Source organism: Syngnathus floridae, chromosome 10 (assembly GCF_059516105.1).
Source record: "Syngnathus floridae isolate MCC-2025c chromosome 10, RoL_Sflo_1.0, whole genome shotgun sequence".
Lineage (NCBI taxonomy): Eukaryota > Metazoa > Chordata > Actinopteri > Syngnathiformes > Syngnathidae > Syngnathus > Syngnathus floridae.
This window is the reverse complement of record NC_142422.1, coordinates 4,874,628-4,890,212: the sequence shown is the minus strand read 5'-3', so window position 1 is coordinate 4,890,212 and position 15,585 is coordinate 4,874,628. Positions and strand designations below refer to the sequence as shown.

Here is a 15,585-nt window from a genome sequence, read left to right as displayed (position 1 = left end):
ATCGGCAAATAGGAAAAAGACGGAGCGCGGAAGAGGAAAGTCCGTTTGTAGGCTAAGCTATAATGCTAACCTTATCTTCTATTATGGACGCTACACGTTCACATTCTAAATATGACTAGTAATTTAATTCACAACTGAACGTAATTTACGAAATCGGGGAGAGGTTTTTGCCCTATTTGTTTGTGTGGTGATAGCTTCGAGTTAATATGAGAAAACCACCGTTGTCGATGGAGGCTAATGTGAAGACTTGCTAACTGTTTGAAACTAAAACAACATAAACTCTCCTCGATCTGAGAGACAACTTCATAATCCCGTGTTCAATATTTAAAGGTCGGTGCTACCATCAGCATACAATGCATCACGTCAAGATCAAAATCGAAAGGCCAGGTTAGTTGCACGGGGTATTTTTTCATATTACACTAAATTACCCCGAACTGTGTATTGTATGTCACGTCTGCACGTTTTAGGTGGATTTGTATCAAATAAATAATACATTCTTTCTGTAGATGTGGAGGGGGCTGCAGCACGCAACAGACTGGATTCTATTTTAAAGGGTCTGGTGGAGAAGAGTGAAAATGAAAGGTTAGTATTTGATTTGATTTTAAATTGACTGATTAACTGACCATCATAATTATTGCAACTGTATTTTGAGCAGGGAGCAAAACGAGAGTGAGGCTGGGAAAATGTCGGTTGACTCTATGAACAAGTAGGTACAACGTAGTCAAGTCTTTTTGTCAGTATCGATGTCAGCTCTTTAATTATAATTGACTCTGTTTCATAGGGATTTGTCACCATTGTCCACTGGAAAACGGTAAGTAGCTTTAAATTTGAGCAGAAAACACTGCATGGAAAATGATAACATATGACTATTTTGATTTATAGGCCATCTGCAAGATTTCCACAGCATCGTCGCAAAAAACGAAAAGAGTTGGACGAAAGCATAACAGAGAGCAATACCCACAGACAAAGTAACTCCTTAAAAATTAAATGTCAAACTAATATTTGCCTTCAGTGTTATGTTGGACTGTATTGTGGTTGCTAATTATTGTGTCTTAAATTGTTCTCACTGTATCTGTTTCTAGATGCTTACATTATTAAGTTGTTTGACCGAAGTGTGGATCTGGCTCAGTTCAATGCCAGCACTCCCCTCTATCCTATTTGTCGTGCATGGATGAGAAATAACCCATCCGTCCGAGAGCCCGGTGAAGGATCTCCAAGATCTCCACAAGTCATGATAGAGGAAGAGGTAAGGGCCACTTAAATAACTTGATTGAAAATCAGCGGTAGGCTAAAATAAAAAAACTCAATTGAATTTTCATTTCCAGGTCACAGACATGATCAATGGCAAAGAGCAAATTGTATACAGACTACCTCCTCCGACTGCATCTCCCATCAGCCCTTCTGGTGAACCTGTCAACCTCAGGATCCCACCAACTGAAAAGCCCACAGTCACCACCAAGGTTCTCTACATAATCTTGTTAATTACATCCGTCGGGTTTTTGGAATGTAATAGTCAAATAAAAAATTAATGCTCGTGTTAACTGACTTTCTCAAATATGAAAAACAAAAATGCATATTTTGTGAAAATAAATAACATTGGGATATGTTCATTACATAAAAAATAATTTATATAACTTGAAGCCTGGCAGGACTCGCGGACTAATATTGTTTTCTTCCTTTGCAGTTAACAGATTCTCTGCCTGCATCAGCTTCCTTCATAGGTGACCACATGGACCGATGGAAAAAGATCAGACAAAAGTATGCGGTTCACAAGGTTTTTCTTGTCACAGATAGTTTTTAACATGATCAAAATTTGATGCTAAATATAACTTTTTTTTTCCCCCCCAGATGGAAGGAGTGTTCAAACAAGAATCAATTGCGCTACAGCGAGAGCATTAAAATCCTGAAGGAAATGAAAGACTTCTATGATCACTAACTGACAACTCAACAAGGACTGTTTGTTGGCTCAAAAATTCAACGCTGGCCCCTCTCCCAATTTTTTGTTTTACCATACTAATTTTTTTTTTTTTTAATTTAATGTCAAAATCAAACATTTATGGCAAGAGTAAAGGATACAGGATCACTACTCTAATACTTCTGGAGTGTAATTTATTGCCACTGTGACTGTCATACTCATTCACAGATAGGATAATATCCAAAATAACATTTACACCCATGCTGGCGAGCTTGATAAATGTGAGGGTCTCTAAATAAACAATTTGATTACAGACCTAACTTTAAATCAGAAGAGCACAAATTGAGGGGTTCTTCTTGATTCCTCCAAATGTCAAATGCAATTGAGTAGAAATATTCTGTATAACCCACATAAGCTTTGAATGTTACTTCACAAAAAAACAGGAAATCAAGACCCATGTGAAAGTTGAACTTTTTAATTTGTGCACAAATTAGATGGACAGAAAAATCCTGCTCGTATTTCAGTTTTATCAAAATAGTAGATCACAGGTGACCACTAGAATGACAAGCGGACGGGTTCATATAGGCGGAAATTTTCAGAAATGGTTTGCAACTTAATTGGAGGCGATGGTCCTGTCAATCCAGCTGCGCAGGTAGGACACGCGGGCGTACACGGCAGGGGTACGCACGTTACAGTTGGAGGTGCCCCAGGACACGATACCCACAAGGGTCCAAGCTCCACCGCTCTGGCACACCAGGGGACCACCAGAATCACCCTAAGAAAAACACAAATTTAGTGTTCCCAAAAAATAGGTTGGTTCACTTTGGTCCATTATCTCCAGCGCTTGTCCTCATTAAGCTGTGTTGTTTTGTTGTTGTTGTGTTTTTACCTGGCAGGAGGAAACTCCAGAAGCACCAGCACAGACCATAGCGTCGGTGATTCTATTGTAACCCCAGTACTGCTTGCACTGAGTCGGGGTGAGCATGGGCAAGGAAGTCTGCTGCAGGTAACGAGGACTTGCTGTGAACACGAAACATAACGACACGCTTTTCATCTCGTCTTCAACAGCGCCGAACTTATTTGACGTGTGTTTGCGACTAACAGGTTTGGCCGGTCCTGCCCCATCCAGTGGTGACACATTTGGTTCCGGAGGGGACGTTGGTGCTGGAGCTGGCCAGGCATACAGGAGCTACAGTCCTGGTTATCTGAACTGGGGAGGACAGCTTCAGAAGGGTGATGTCATTGTTGAAGTTCTGGGAGTTGTAATAGGGATGCGAGATAGCCTGTGCGGAAACGACAAAGTCAGCATCTTTGTAGCACGAGAACTTAAGTTAATTGTACATTTACATAATATGTCAGCGCCACTTACCCTGGAGATGGTCTTGACTTGAAGTTGCTCTTGGTTGGATTGACGATCATGCTCACCCAGGATCACACGGTGGCTTCTGGGACTGCACAGATTTCATAATTCTAGATATAATCCCCATTATATTTATTATTAAAAATACGTATGTGCAAATCAAACTGGCATCTAAGTGTAAAATTAAATCAAGACGAGTCACAATCAGAGGTAGAAAAAGAAACTCTTAAAAGTGCCCTTTAGTTTTTGTTTGTTTTTTGACAAAGTAACTGTAGTTGATGATATAATAACCAATTGGGGAAGTACTTACGACACACGGCAATGAGCAGCGGTAACCACCCAGTTCTGGTTAATCAGAGAGCCGCCGCAGAAATGGAATCCCCTGCCATCCTAGGAAAGTGCGATTGTATACATTTAGCTTTTCCATCTTTGTGACAATAGCATGATTGGTGAGGTTACCTGAAGTGAAACCTGCCAAGGCCAGGACCCAGGGACAGCATTCTCTCCGTTTACAATCTTGTTGTAGCCGCTGACTTGGGGAGAGATTGAGGGCCTCCCACATCCTGAGAACCAATCACAATATTAGCATATACACAACGATATTACAAAATCTAAAAAAGAAATGTAGGTTTTGTAAATGTCCACAACCAGTGTCCTGTAACTCATGAGTGCATGTGACTCACCCAGTGCCGAAGCAACAAGTGCAAAACAAGTGATGAACAACAACATGGCTTTGTCCGGGCTGTGAATCACGTCCGTGAGTTTCTGACGTGTTGCACACTTGCTTTTATAAGAGCATGTCCTACTCTGACCATGAGCTTCAGGTATGATAAGTCTGGGAACTGAACAACTGCAGATAAGCACTTGGAATGAAATCAAAAGTGTCAACAAATTTGATTGGTATTTCACATAAACAGCATTGAAAAAAAATCTATCAATTTTCTATGCCACTTTTCTGATTCAGATTTATGTGAAGCCTACGTGTGAGCTGTGGTACACAATTGTTGATAGTGTGTTGGTTTCCACAAGGAAAAACAAATCATGTGATCTGGAAAATTTGGATGTTTATTTAAGCTCCATACAGCTAGATATGTGTAGTCCAATCACCATTTGTATTTTGTATGAGTGTGATGCTTTAGATGTAAGAAAAAAAGCATAGACATTGCCATCTCAATCTTTATTTAAGTATTATTAATTAGGACAGGAAATATTTGTTGACTTGTTTTATGTCAATCAAAATTTTGACATTTTAGCTTGGATTTACCTGATACGTGACTGAATATAACTCGGAATTTTAGCTTAAAAAATATGTTATATTCGTAAAGCATTCCATTTTTTTTTTTTGCTAAAAAGAAAAAAAAATGCACAATTTGAAAGTATTATTTTCTTTTGACATTTTTTTTATTTGGTGAGTATTCAGAGAAAAGCCTTAAGACTATAATGTCAGAATATGAAAATTCAGGACTTCAAAAGCAGGTTGTTTAGTCAACCTCCTCAATAGTTGGGCCAGAGGAGCTTCCTTCAGCTCCACCAGGGAAGCCACCAGGCATCCCACCAGGCATTCCTCCTGGCATGCCTCCTTGGTAAAGCTTGGACATGATGGGGTTGCAAACTTTCTCTAGTTCCTTCTGCTGGTGCTCATATTCATCTTTCTCTGCCGTCTAAAGAACAAAAGTCAAAATGAGAGAAAACATTGAGTAGCTTGTTTGTAAGAGAAGAGCAATATGGACTTTTCTGATTCATCTTTACCTGGTTCCTGTCCAGCCAGGAAATGACCTCGTTGCATTTGTCGATGATAGCCTTTTTGTCATCTGGGCTGATCTTGTCCTGGAGCTTCTCATCTTCCACGGTGTTCTTCAAGTTGAAGGCCAGAGACTCGAGGGCGTTCTTAGCTGTGACTTTTTCCCTCTGGGCCTCGTCTTCACTCTTGAACTGCTCGGCCTCCTGCACCATTCGTTCGATGTCTTCCTTGCTCAGTCGCCCTATGGCGACACAAAACCTCGATAAATTTGACACATGGTGTACTTTTAGGTTTCAGGCTAAAGAGGAGTCAAAGCACCTTTGTCATTGGTGATGGTGATCTTGTTCTCTTTTCCGGTGCTTTTATCAACGGCAGACACATTAAGAATGCCATTGGCATCGATGTCAAAGGTCACCTCAATCTGGGGGACCCCCCTGGGAGCAGGCGGAATACCTGTAAGCTCGAACTTGCCCAAGATGTTATTATCCTTGGTCATGGCTCGCTCACCTTCAAAAACCTAAAATAAAATCCCGATTGTTAATTTGTGATATCCCAGAAGAGCGGTAAATTTAAAACATGGGGATGGCGCTACCTGAATGAGCACGCCAGGTTGGTTGTCAGAATAAGTGGTGAAGGTCTGTGTTTGCTTTGTGGGAATGGTGGTGTTCCTTTTGATAAGCACAGTCATTACTCCTCCAGCGGTCTCAATTCCCAGGGACAGGGGAGTGACATCCAGCAGGAGCAGGTCCTGTACGTTCTCAGACTTATCACCGGCCAAAATGGCGGCCTGCACAGCTGGAGAGAGTTTGCATATTCAACACGTTTCAAAAAAATTCAAGTATATTCGTAGTAGAGGTGTTTACCAGCTCCATAGGCCACTGCCTCATCAGGGTTGATGCTCTTATTGAGTTCCCGGCCGTTGAAGAAGTCCTGCAGAAGCTTTTGGATCTTGGGGATACGAGTGGAGCCACCCACCAGGACAATGTCGTGGATCTGGGACTTGTCCATCTTTGCATCCCTGAGGGCCTTCTCCACGGGCTCTAGGGTTCCACGGAACAGGTCAGCATTGAGTTCCTCAAAACGGGCTCTGGTGATGGAAGTGTAGAAGTCGGTTCCTTCGTAGAGCGAGTCGATCTCAATGCTGGCCTGGGTGCTGCTGGAGAGGGTACGCTTGGCACGCTCGCAGGCGGTGCGTAGGCGACGCACGGCACGTTTGTTGGCGTTGATTTCCTTTTTGAACTTGCGTTTGAACTCGCCAATGAAGTGATTCACCATTCTATTGTCAAAGTCTTCACCGCCCAAGTGAGTGTCACCCGCGGTGGACTTGACCTCAAAGATGCCATCCTCAATGGTAAGAATGGACACATCAAAAGTGCCTCCTCCAAGGTCAAAGATAAGAACATTGCGCTCACTTCCAACCTGAAATATAAATTGATCATCAAAATCGGCTGAACTGGGTGTTCGGATTTGTGTGGATTTACTGGTTTACCTTTTTGTCCAAGCCATAGGCAATGGCTGCCGCAGTTGGTTCATTGATAATACGAAGCACGTTAAGCCCTGAAATGGCTCCAGCATCTTTGGTGGCTTGACGCTGGGAGTCATTGAAGTAGGCAGGAACGGTGATGACTGCATTGGTCACAGACTAGAAGAAAAAAAAAAATCTTAGAAAGATTGGTATTATAAAGCCGTCTTCCGGTAAATGCGTTCCTACCTTGCCAAGATAGGCTTCAGAGATTTCCTTCATCTTGGTGAGGACCATTGAGGAAATCTCCTCAGGGTAGAAAGTCTTGACCTCACCCTTGTACTCAACCTCCACCTTGGGTTTGCTTGACTCATTCACAACCTTAAAGGGCCAGTGCTTCATATCAGCCTGGACCACGGTGTCGTCAAACTTACGGCCGATCAAACGCTTCGCATCTGCAGACAAACCGAGTGAAGACACCAATCAATTCTTCTCAATCGACTCAAGAGAATGTTAAATCAATACCACGGGGTGGTCTTTACCAAACACCGTGTTAGATGGATTCATGGCTACTTGGTTCTTAGCCGCATCTCCAATCAGTCTCTCGGTGTCTGTGAAGGCCACATAACTGGGTGTGGTCCTGTTTCCTTGGTCATTGGCAATGATTTCCACTTTGCCATGTTGGAAGATGCCCACACAGGAATATGTGGTGCCAAGGTCAATTCCTACTGCTGGTCCTTTAGACATCCTGAATAAAGCAAAGCAAGATGCAGATAAGTATTTGTAGTTCTGAATATGAATTTTGCTTTTTTTAATATAATTTTGTTCATTGACACCGATTTTTGACCGATTTTGGGACTATTGACTTTTCCTTCCCTGCCTGCATTTATACTTGCCACTCCTCCTTCATATACGACATAACACTATCAGATGTCTAAATGTCTTGCTGTTACTAAATTAAGATCTACGTAGAAATGAATGAATGGTCTGGGTAAATATAAAAAAAAATTAAAAATCCAACTTTGATGGCAAAGATCATTTACAAGGCTCAAGTAGAAGGCCATAAAATGCACATTTTAAGCTGAATTTATTAAAATATTTAATGTTATTATATTCTGTACATGCTCGCTTTATGGGCCATGCTTTTAGCAACTTAATGAAGCTGATAATATTTTTTTATTTGCAAAATTTGTTCCCAGAACTTCTTTGCCCTAAGAGTGTGTTCTATTGAATTTTCATTTATCCTGTTGCGTAACACCAAAAAAAAAATGCTGACACTGCCTAATTGCTTTTCCATCCACAAATTCCCATATGTATCATCACAAAAAAAATTGATTATGAACTATTGTATTTGACATAATCATCTTATAGCTGATTGAGTGAACTAACCTACATTGACCTAAACTGCCTGTTATTGATTATTTTCCAGCCAGCAGTCAATAGTCCATGCAAGCATGATGGAAGTTTATAAAAGAAAAACAACCCCAAAAAAAAAAAAAAGCTTTCACACGTGGCATTTAAGCTTTTCAAGCAATGAAGCGAGACAAACTATGAAGCCAGGCTGGATGCAGCATAGCTACAAATGGTGTTACCTTGTTGTTTCAGCTGTTCAACTTTAACTGAGATTTTTTTGTGCTAGCGACCCCTGACTTCCTCTCCAGCGCTCCTTTTCGCGACCCGGCAGGCAGACTAAGAGTGCATGGGCTCACCCAGTGTATATAGAGCTCTATGCTGGGGGAGCCCTACGGGGTGTCAGGTGACTTCCCACAGAAAGTTCTAGAACCTTCTGACTTGCCTAAATGGTCTAGCACAAAACTATTGGGACAGCTGACCTTTTGCTGCTATGACAGCTTCTATTTTGGGAAGACTTTCTCCACGATTCTCTCTGGTCTTACAATATCTGTTCTAGTTCTTTCTAAATGTTCTTGAACTCATGCTGGAACAGAAAATGACTTTTATCAAAGTGTTCCCACACATTTCGAATTCAATTGTCCAGAAATGGTTTGAAAAGATGAATTAAGATTGCAAGGGAGATTGATCTTGCCTACTGTACTGTATTCCTGGGAATTGCCACTAAATTAATATAAGTATTAATTATATATTATTTATATTTATATAATTATGTAAAATATTTTGTTAAATATAAGGAAATTTTGCTTTTTGTTTTAAAATATCAATAACATTTTATTTTTCAAAATTAACAAAAGTTAAACTGATTGCTAACTAATTATTTAATTGTTGAACGTGTACGTAAGCATGTTTTTGATGAAAAACTAAGAACTGGTGTTAATTTTACATTGTTAATTTACAAAAAAAATGCAACTACATTGTTCCAGTCTTTTATTTATACTTGTATTAAAAAGATGAAAGACAACAAAATTATTTGGTATGTGAACATTAACAAAAGTTGATTTTTTTTTTTTCTTTCACTCACTGCCCATTCTTTCAGTCACTGTCCAAAACGTGGATATACACACTTGTTACATAAGTCATTTTAAATATAACCAGAGTATGTTACTACCACCACCTGTTATCTGTCACCTCAGTAGCTAAATATTGCATTAACCCTTTAAACATGTTTTGGACTCTTGTTCCAAAAAAAGTGACAGGGAGTAACTTAGTCAGTCTTATCTTAAAACAAATAAACTGCGAAGCTGATATAAAAAGTCTTCTTCTTTGCTTTTGTGTGCTCTACAGCGGCAGTTCGTGCAGTCCCAAGCGCAACGTTTGCAGTAGTTGAAGAAATGTTGCTCCGCTTTCTTCAGTGTGCTGTTCAAGTCCAGTGTTCCCTGAAGGCTGCGCAAAGGTAAAAGGGTACATTATATTTCATTCCAAAGGACATTTTTAGCTGATAATTAGACCTACGATGTATTAGAAACACGTATATGTGGATGGAATTCTTCATCACTAAAATTTAAAACCTCTACAATAAACATTTTGTTAAATGTGTCAATCAAAACTAAGCCAATAGGCACAATTTGTCTAGTGAGTGTAAATGCAAACCTGCTGGTGAACTGGATCAGCTGGACTTCATCTTGACATTGCAGCAGAGTGTCTCTGTGGTCCAAAAGGATGGCTGCGCAGATGAACAGCTCAAACGTAAAGTCTGTGTTGACGGCCTGCAGCTCTGGATCACACTCATCTACAGACAAGGCAAAAAAAAAAGGGGAGAGGGAGGGCTGCACCGCTGTGGGAGTGCTCACGGCCGACTTCATTTATGGCCAATCAAATATTTCATTCGCTTTATATTCAAGATTCAAGGTACCTATCTATAAAAATAGAGCCCAAGCTCTTACCTGTACAATATTTTTGGGCTACCCTTTCCTCGTAACGGGCTCGGTCTACTTGCTGGGTGATGAGCTCCAGGTGATCACAGCTCAGGATCTCAAACAAGCGTAATGCATCGCTGTATTCAAATTCTCTCTGGAAGCCGAGCAGCAGCCATCTTGTGTGCGATAAATAATTGCATATTTGACTGTGGCTCATAATAAGGGTTACAAGTGAACATATAAATTTAAATATTACCTGTGACAGAAAGTGAAGCTCTCCATGCTGTCTGTGACCAAGTGGACGTGAAGTTGAGGGTCCAATTCTTTTAACAGGGCCGCCTCCAATTCTAAATGATATTTAGTCAATATTTAACGTCTGTTTCCTAACGTGAAACCTGTAACAGGCAACCCCACCTATTTTTCTGTGCAGGCCATCCTCTCGAAAATCCTTGGCAAATTTCTCCATGTAGCATGAAAAACTCCAGAAACTGTCAACCTCGCAGTCCATGACCTCCAGGAATCGGCTGCAGAGGTCGTTCATTCCTTGGGCGTAACTCACCTCTGCATGAGGAAAAGTTGTAATTGGAGGTGAGCCCGTGCTAAAGAACTTTAAAGTTCTTTATTTTTTACCTGGATGGAAAGCAGCATAGGTGATAAGGATGTCTCTCAGCACCAGCAGATTCCCCAAACCTTCACCTCTAAAAACACACAAAAAAAGTTATACAATTCCCAAAGTATAGAAGAATAACTACTTATCCAAGCAAATAAAAATTTCAAAATACAAAAAAAAAAAAAGTGAGTTGTAGAGTTAACTCATTCACTCCCATTGACGGCTATAAACATCAAATGTCCATTTTAACTGGGCTGGCAGTGAATGAGTTAATCTAACTCCCAAATTAAAAAAAAAAATAAAAATCAGATCCATACTGGTAGTAGCTCAGGTCTCTGTTGGTTCTTGGGACATCTTTGTTAATAATCCGAATGGCTTCCTGAAGCTCTTCCTGGTCAAACGAAACGCGCTCAAACAATATCTGAAAAAGAAACAATTTTTATTTTTTTATTTCAAGACTAAATCTCACTTGTGCTCATCAAACAAACCTGTGCCTGAAGCTCCAAAAACGTCACCCTGTCTCGAACCTCGTCGTTCAAGTCATCGACCTGTTGCTGAACCACTGCTTGCCTCTGGTTAAAATATCCAACCGCCGCCACCAGCTCAGCTGTCAATCACATTCGATAGACAATTACAATCAACACTTCCTCCTTTTTTTTCGGGTGATTACCATCAGTGCCGTTGAGGTGAATCTGCACAGCAGAGGGGAGGAAGTTCTGCCACTTTGTCTTCATAACCTGGTAACGCACGGCCAGCTGCTCCTGAAGCAGAGGACGCTCTAAAGCAGTCGAACCGCACGGGTACATCCCGAACAGGAAGCGCCACGCCAGGCCGCGCTCACTTGGAGATACACCTCCTAGAAATGGAATTAAAATTGTCCCCGTGGTTAATGCTGAACATGGATTAAGATTTTCATGGGAATTATAAGGAAAATGAATATATCCAACTTTAAATACATTTAAAAAAATATTCCAAAAATTCCACAGGTCACAGGAATCAATGATGTGGGACATAAGGGCAGATGTAGTGAACTTTGCTCTGCTGTTGGAGGATTTGAGACGCTCTGTTACGCAATTTTTCCCACTCCTGATCTTTTAATCTTTTTCTTTGAATTCCTACATCCATGTTTCTTATTGTTCCAACACATACAGGAATATATTTTTATATTCCCTCTTGCCATGATGATGGCTTACTTAAAGTATATTCACGTTACGTCAGCTCTAAAATATGAATTTAACTGCAGCTTCATTTGTTAGCTTCACACACTTCACTGAAGATCTTTGTTCAAGCCTCATGTGATTATTCTTTTTTTTTTTCAAATTCCATTTGACTTTCATAGCAACGCTTGCTTGAGGGGCTGTTTGACTGTGCACTTGCATGTTTGATGATTTCCTGGACAATGAGGGCAAAGCATCACTTGACTGCCTTGAGCAAAAAGCACTTCAACCTCTGTGCATGAGACCATAAGCAACTCTCTGTTATGGTATCCACAAGGCTTGTTTTTTTTTTTTTTTAGCTAGTTTTGTTCTCAATTATTTATTTATCTATTATTAAGGGTCATAGACTTATTCAAATTCATTCAGCGGCACTAATAAATATATTACTATTAAATTTATTGAAAGTTGTTTTGTTTTTTGGAGGTGATGATGTGAAAATTATTACTTTTATTGTTTTAATTATGACTGGTCACAGGCATGCTTAGAAAAAGGAAATTAACAGATGTATTAATATTATTTATGTTTTAAGATCTACAAGTTCTTTGTTTATGGATTGTTTGAATTATTATTTGGGGTCGCAACATATTGAAAACTTCTAACAATGGAATTAACAGGTGCAATTTATGCATATTGTTATTTTTAGGACAATATGGTCCGTTTTGGGGGGATAACTTTGAAAGTTCTGACTCAATAACTATAATCATTACTATTATTTTAAGTTATTCAGAATCATGGGCACATTAAATTAAAATAGACTAATGGAAGTTACAGCTGTAAATAAACATTTATGGGATAATTAAATCACTTGCATAATCACTACAAAGTTAAAGACATGCGTATTGATGCAATTGTTTAAATTCTGTGAGAATTTTGCAAAACAGCAATGGCTAAATATTATCATATTCATGACCAAATCAAGCATTAATACCGTTTTTGAAAATGTGCATTCTCAGTCGAGACTCGTCCACCCTCCCCTCGGCGTCCATGACACCGGGCAAGGTGAGCCGTGCGGCGGCAAGATCGGGCGAGCTGACCCCGGCCAGCCTCCTCCGGGAGCGGATGCGCGGCTCCTGGCGTCCGGCTTGGCTGTTCTCCTCCTCCGCTGAAGTCACAAGCTCCATCTGGGTGGTCTTCGCACACTGTCAGCCCACCGCTGAACCGCGCTGGAACGGAACCTCTCATCCATCATCAACTGCAAGTCTCTTAGATTTCATTCTTGGTTCTTTTGGGGAACTCTTGTGCAGATTTGCACTTTCTATCACACGCGTCATGAGACTGAAATTGTACTGATTGAGTCAAGACTCAAAGTTCACTTTGGATTTGTCAATACCGCTCTCCACCTAGTGGTGAACGAAGTAAATAGCACATCTCTCTCTCTTTCTCTCTTTCTCTCTTTCTCTCTTTCTCTCTCTCTCTCTCTCTCTCTCTCTCTCTCGCTCTCTCTCTCTTTCTCCCTCTCTCTCTTTCTCTCTCTCTCTCTCTCCCCTTCTCTTTCTCTTTCTCTTTCTCTTTCTCTTTCTCTTTCTCTTTCTCGTTCCTGTTCTCGTTCGCTTTCGCTTTCTCTCTCTCTCTCCCCTTCTCTTTCTCTTTCTCTTTCTCTTTCTCGTTCTCTTTCGCTTTCTCTCTCTCTCTCTCTCTCTCTCTCTCTCTCTCTCTCTCTCTCTCTCTCTCTCTCTCTGTGTTCTAGTAGGCTTTTTTTTCCCAAACACATTTTCATTGAGATTTTGTGTCTTTTTTACTGAGTCTTTTTGATTGTTGATTGATTGGATTAAACACAAAAATCAGACACTGCAGGTCTTGCATCAATAACTGGAAAAGTGTGGGTGTTGAATCTTTTTCCCAGACAAAGTGAGGATGTTGAAAGAGTGAAACTAACCCTAACCCCTCGATGGTCTCTCACGATTGACTCATCTGTGATATAAAGCAAATATTTTGGTATCACTAAGTGACCGTCTTTTTTTTTTTCAAGTTATAATCCATCCATCTTCTATATTTCAGTTTATTTAAATCGACTAATAATGGAACATTTTCTAAATATATGTTAGATTAATTAATTAATTCGTACCACAAGCGAGAGTTGAGTGGACATTTCAACTTTTCAAAATTTTTGCTATTTGATTAAAAAAAAAATGCAAATTATTTACCCTATATGCTTCCTTGCACAACAGAGGGCTATATTAAAATAGATTTTTCATATCACATCAACAGAAACAAACTTGTTGCTTTACACTACCGTAGTGAACATTCACCAACTTCCTTTTTTCTAAATCACTACTGCAAAGCAACAGGAAACACACCCAAAAATTTCACATCAGGATTCACCAGCATTGACCTCTCCTCTCAAGTTTTAACACGCAGATCAATGAGGTGTTTTCCTGTCTTCGGGTTTCGCCTGTTTAAAAGCTGACACATGTAGTGGACAAGTTTGGAATCGGATTTGGGACGTCTACCATGGATTATCTGCAACCTTTGATTGAGTTTACGGTCATCGTTCTTTTCCTAGCTGCGCGTTCAAAAGGTGAGTAGCATCATGGGTTTTTACAGAATAAATGTGTATTTATTTTTTTATGTATTTATGTATTCATTTATTATTTATTTCATTTTTTATTAATTTATTTTTCCTCCAGGTGAAACATGGGGTTTGCAAGTCAACCGAACCGTCACTGCAGTGATGGGCCAAAGTGTGACCATCCCATGTACGTTCAGTTACCCACCGAATCAGCACACAGGAAACATACAGCTTTTCTGGAAATTGACGGAGAGAAGCAGATTTTATACCTACGACAGGGACCCCTACGCATTCATTTATCACCCCAATAGCACATTTGTGGTGGAGAGGTACCGAGGAAAGACCAGGTTGTTAGGAAAGAAAAGCGACAAGAATTGCACACTCAGGATTCAAAAGTTAATGGACAGCCGATTGGTTATTTTCTTCAGGATCGTTGCCAAGAACGACAGCTATAGTTTTTATAAACAAAGTGTCCGGATATTTGCGTCAGGTAAGCATCATGCCAAAATATTGTCGTTGTTGTTTTAAATAGAAAGTAATTGTTGTATAACTATTTTGTACCGATGGCCAGATGCTGCATCGGTCACTCATAATCCAGGTATGAATCGACTTTGATGTCAACTACTGATGCCGGAATTAAATCATATCATGATATTAGGTGTCTCTTTTTTTGCAGGAATTATTTCCATAACTTCAGCCTTCCCAGACGGTCAACAATGTATGTGAATTTCATTTGAAATCCCAAATGAATATTGTTGACATTGTTGATGATGATGTTTTTATTTTTGACAGCTCTAATTAACAGAGATAAGTGGCAAACCATCTACATCTCCATCTTTGTACCGCTTGTGGCAGTCGGGATCATTCTCGCTGCTGGATTTCTTGTTTGGAAAAAGCACAAAAGGTGAGTTTCAATCTTGTACACTTTATTTTACAGCCTCATTCAAAAATGGAATCAATTATTTCCCCCTTAAAACTCTACACACAACACCCCATAATCATCATATGAAAAAAGTTTTTTAGACTCTTAAATGCCAAAAGCAGTCAATTACATTAAATCTGGAGTGTGATGCGATTCAAGAAAATCAAAACAAATCGGGACCGATTTTCCGATCATTATTCCCTGACAAACGATCGCTCGCTCTATCGATCGATTCATCTTTTTATTTATCCAATATGTCTGTCTGTCGTTCCATCACTTGCTTTTCCCAGGTCACAATCGTTTCTGAGGGGGGGCTCTGGACATTATGCAAACTTTAGTAGAGCATCTCCAAACCCACCAACGAGGTATGTAAACCCACCATTGCATTATTCGTGTGTGTTTTGGTCTCTTTAAATGTGTTCTAATTTCTAGAAAAGAAAATCGCAACAAACAAGACAATAAAAATCTTCCAGACGGGAATGTTGTGGAGGAACCGGTTTATATTAATGTGCAGGTTAGAATACAGCCGCACGTAATTCATTTTCCTGACTCGAGTTGACTTTGTCTAATGTCGTTGCAG

The 15,585-nt window shown here is 40.0% G+C and overlaps 5 protein-coding genes and 1 long non-coding RNA gene across 7 annotated transcripts in view; 3 read left to right on the top strand and 3 right to left on the bottom strand.

Annotated features, from left to right (window-relative positions):
* Nucleotide 1: 1 nt before the first annotated feature.
* On the top strand, nucleotides 2–2,092 carry lin37 (lin-37 DREAM MuvB core complex component). Its single transcript, XM_088387576.1, has 9 exons — nucleotides 2–387; nucleotides 507–582; nucleotides 656–706; nucleotides 782–811; nucleotides 883–968; nucleotides 1,083–1,246; nucleotides 1,326–1,460; nucleotides 1,685–1,758; nucleotides 1,849–2,092. The coding sequence occupies exons 1-9, from the start codon at nucleotides 354–356 to the stop codon at nucleotides 1,934–1,936; spliced, it is 738 nt and encodes a 245-aa protein (XP_088243702.1). The 5' UTR covers nucleotides 2–353; the 3' UTR covers nucleotides 1,937–2,092.
* A 282-nt stretch (nucleotides 2,093–2,374) lies between these two features.
* On the bottom strand, nucleotides 2,375–4,088 carry LOC148392050 (chymotrypsin-like protease CTRL-1). The gene is made up of 7 exons (XM_088387575.1): nucleotides 3,959–4,088; nucleotides 3,735–3,838; nucleotides 3,586–3,665; nucleotides 3,285–3,366; nucleotides 3,018–3,198; nucleotides 2,805–2,935; nucleotides 2,375–2,690 (listed from the first exon to the last, which is right to left on the bottom strand). The coding sequence occupies exons 1-7, from the start codon at nucleotides 4,002–4,004 to the stop codon at nucleotides 2,529–2,531; spliced, it is 786 nt and encodes a 261-aa protein (XP_088243701.1). The 5' UTR covers nucleotides 4,005–4,088; the 3' UTR covers nucleotides 2,375–2,528.
* Nucleotides 4,089–4,437: 349 nt separating this feature from the next.
* On the bottom strand, nucleotides 4,438–8,222 carry hsc70 (heat shock cognate 70). The gene is made up of 9 exons (XM_088387652.1): nucleotides 8,071–8,222; nucleotides 7,021–7,226; nucleotides 6,728–6,933; nucleotides 6,506–6,658; nucleotides 5,880–6,435; nucleotides 5,609–5,811; nucleotides 5,335–5,533; nucleotides 5,025–5,257; nucleotides 4,438–4,936 (listed from the first exon to the last, which is right to left on the bottom strand). The coding sequence occupies exons 2-9, from the start codon at nucleotides 7,223–7,225 to the stop codon at nucleotides 4,757–4,759; spliced, it is 1,935 nt and encodes a 644-aa protein (XP_088243778.1). The 5' UTR covers nucleotide 7,226; nucleotides 8,071–8,222; the 3' UTR covers nucleotides 4,438–4,756.
* A 571-nt stretch (nucleotides 8,223–8,793) lies between these two features.
* Nucleotides 8,794–12,008, top strand: LOC148392048 (uncharacterized). Its single transcript, XR_015860665.1, has 3 exons — nucleotides 8,794–9,284; nucleotides 10,178–10,335; nucleotides 10,815–12,008. It is a non-coding gene; the product is annotated as an uncharacterized LOC148392048 (long non-coding RNA).
* LOC148392047 (TBC1 domain family member 15) lies at nucleotides 8,806–12,984 on the bottom strand. Of its 2 annotated transcripts, XM_088386139.1 has the most exons (10): nucleotides 12,503–12,965; nucleotides 11,028–11,213; nucleotides 10,846–10,964; nucleotides 10,675–10,778; nucleotides 10,378–10,445; nucleotides 10,162–10,308; nucleotides 10,004–10,094; nucleotides 9,775–9,923; nucleotides 9,482–9,620; nucleotides 8,806–9,274 (listed from the first exon to the last, which is right to left on the bottom strand). In XM_088386139.1, the coding sequence occupies exons 1-10, from the start codon at nucleotides 12,693–12,695 to the stop codon at nucleotides 9,106–9,108; spliced, it is 1,365 nt and encodes a 454-aa protein (XP_088242265.1). In that variant the 5' UTR covers nucleotides 12,696–12,965; the 3' UTR covers nucleotides 8,806–9,105. The 2 variants fall into 2 exon arrangements, with proteins under 2 accessions (XP_088242265.1, XP_088242266.1); XM_088386140.1 differs by lacking the exon at nucleotides 8,806–9,274 and having other exon boundaries at nucleotides 9,545–9,687; nucleotides 12,503–12,984.
* Nucleotides 12,985–13,832: 848 nt separating this feature from the next.
* The window catches only part of LOC148392046 (uncharacterized), a 3,006-nt gene continuing 1,253 nt past the window's right edge, over nucleotides 13,833–15,585 (top strand). The window contains exons 1-7 of the mRNA XM_088386141.1: nucleotides 13,833–14,092; nucleotides 14,202–14,573; nucleotides 14,655–14,681; nucleotides 14,760–14,801; nucleotides 14,876–14,987; nucleotides 15,296–15,370; nucleotides 15,438–15,519. Coding sequence (XP_088242267.1) covers nucleotides 14,026–14,092; nucleotides 14,202–14,573; nucleotides 14,655–14,681; nucleotides 14,760–14,801; nucleotides 14,876–14,987; nucleotides 15,296–15,370; nucleotides 15,438–15,519 — 777 coding nt within the window. The 5' untranslated portion in view covers nucleotides 13,833–14,025. The remainder of the gene's footprint in view (nucleotides 14,093–14,201; nucleotides 14,574–14,654; nucleotides 14,682–14,759; nucleotides 14,802–14,875; nucleotides 14,988–15,295; nucleotides 15,371–15,437; nucleotides 15,520–15,585) is intronic.

Coding starts and splice junctions, on each gene's coding strand:
- lin37 (XM_088387576.1), top strand. CDS start 354: ATGCATCACGTCAAGATCAAAATCGAAAGGCCAG. Junction 583..655: donor GAGAAGAGTGAAAATGAAAG/GTTAGTATTTGA, acceptor TATTTTGAGCAG/GGAGCAAAACGAGAGTGAGG. Junction 1,461..1,684: donor AGCCCACAGTCACCACCAAG/GTTCTCTACATA, acceptor CTTCCTTTGCAG/TTAACAGATTCTCTGCCTGC.
- hsc70 (XM_088387652.1), bottom strand. CDS start 7,225: ATGTCTAAAGGACCAGCAGTAGGAATTGACCTTGGCACCACATATTCC. Junction 6,934..7,020: donor TCCATCTAACACGGTGTTTG/GTAAAGACCACC, acceptor GTTTGTCTGCAG/ATGCGAAGCGTTTGATCGGC. Junction 4,937..5,024: donor CCTGGCTGGACAGGAACCAG/GTAAAGATGAAT, acceptor TTTGTTCTTTAG/ACGGCAGAGAAAGATGAATA.
- LOC148392047 (XM_088386139.1), bottom strand. CDS start 12,695: ATGGAGCTTGTGACTTCAGCGGAGGAGGAGAACAGCCAAGCCGGACGC. Junction 10,446..10,674: donor AGAGACCTGAGCTACTACCA/GTATGGATCTGA, acceptor GTGTGTTTTTAG/AGGTGAAGGTTTGGGGAATC. Junction 10,095..10,161: donor TGGCCTGCACAGAAAAATAG/GTGGGGTTGCCT, acceptor AATATCATTTAG/AATTGGAGGCGGCCCTGTTA.
- LOC148392050 (XM_088387575.1), bottom strand. CDS start 4,004: ATGTTGTTGTTCATCACTTGTTTTGCACTTGTTGCTTCGGCACTGG. Junction 3,367..3,585: donor GCTGCTCATTGCCGTGTGTC/GTAAGTACTTCC, acceptor AAATCTGTGCAG/TCCCAGAAGCCACCGTGTGA. Junction 2,691..2,804: donor CTGGAGTTTCCTCCTGCCAG/GTAAAAACACAA, acceptor TGTTTTTCTTAG/GGTGATTCTGGTGGTCCCCT.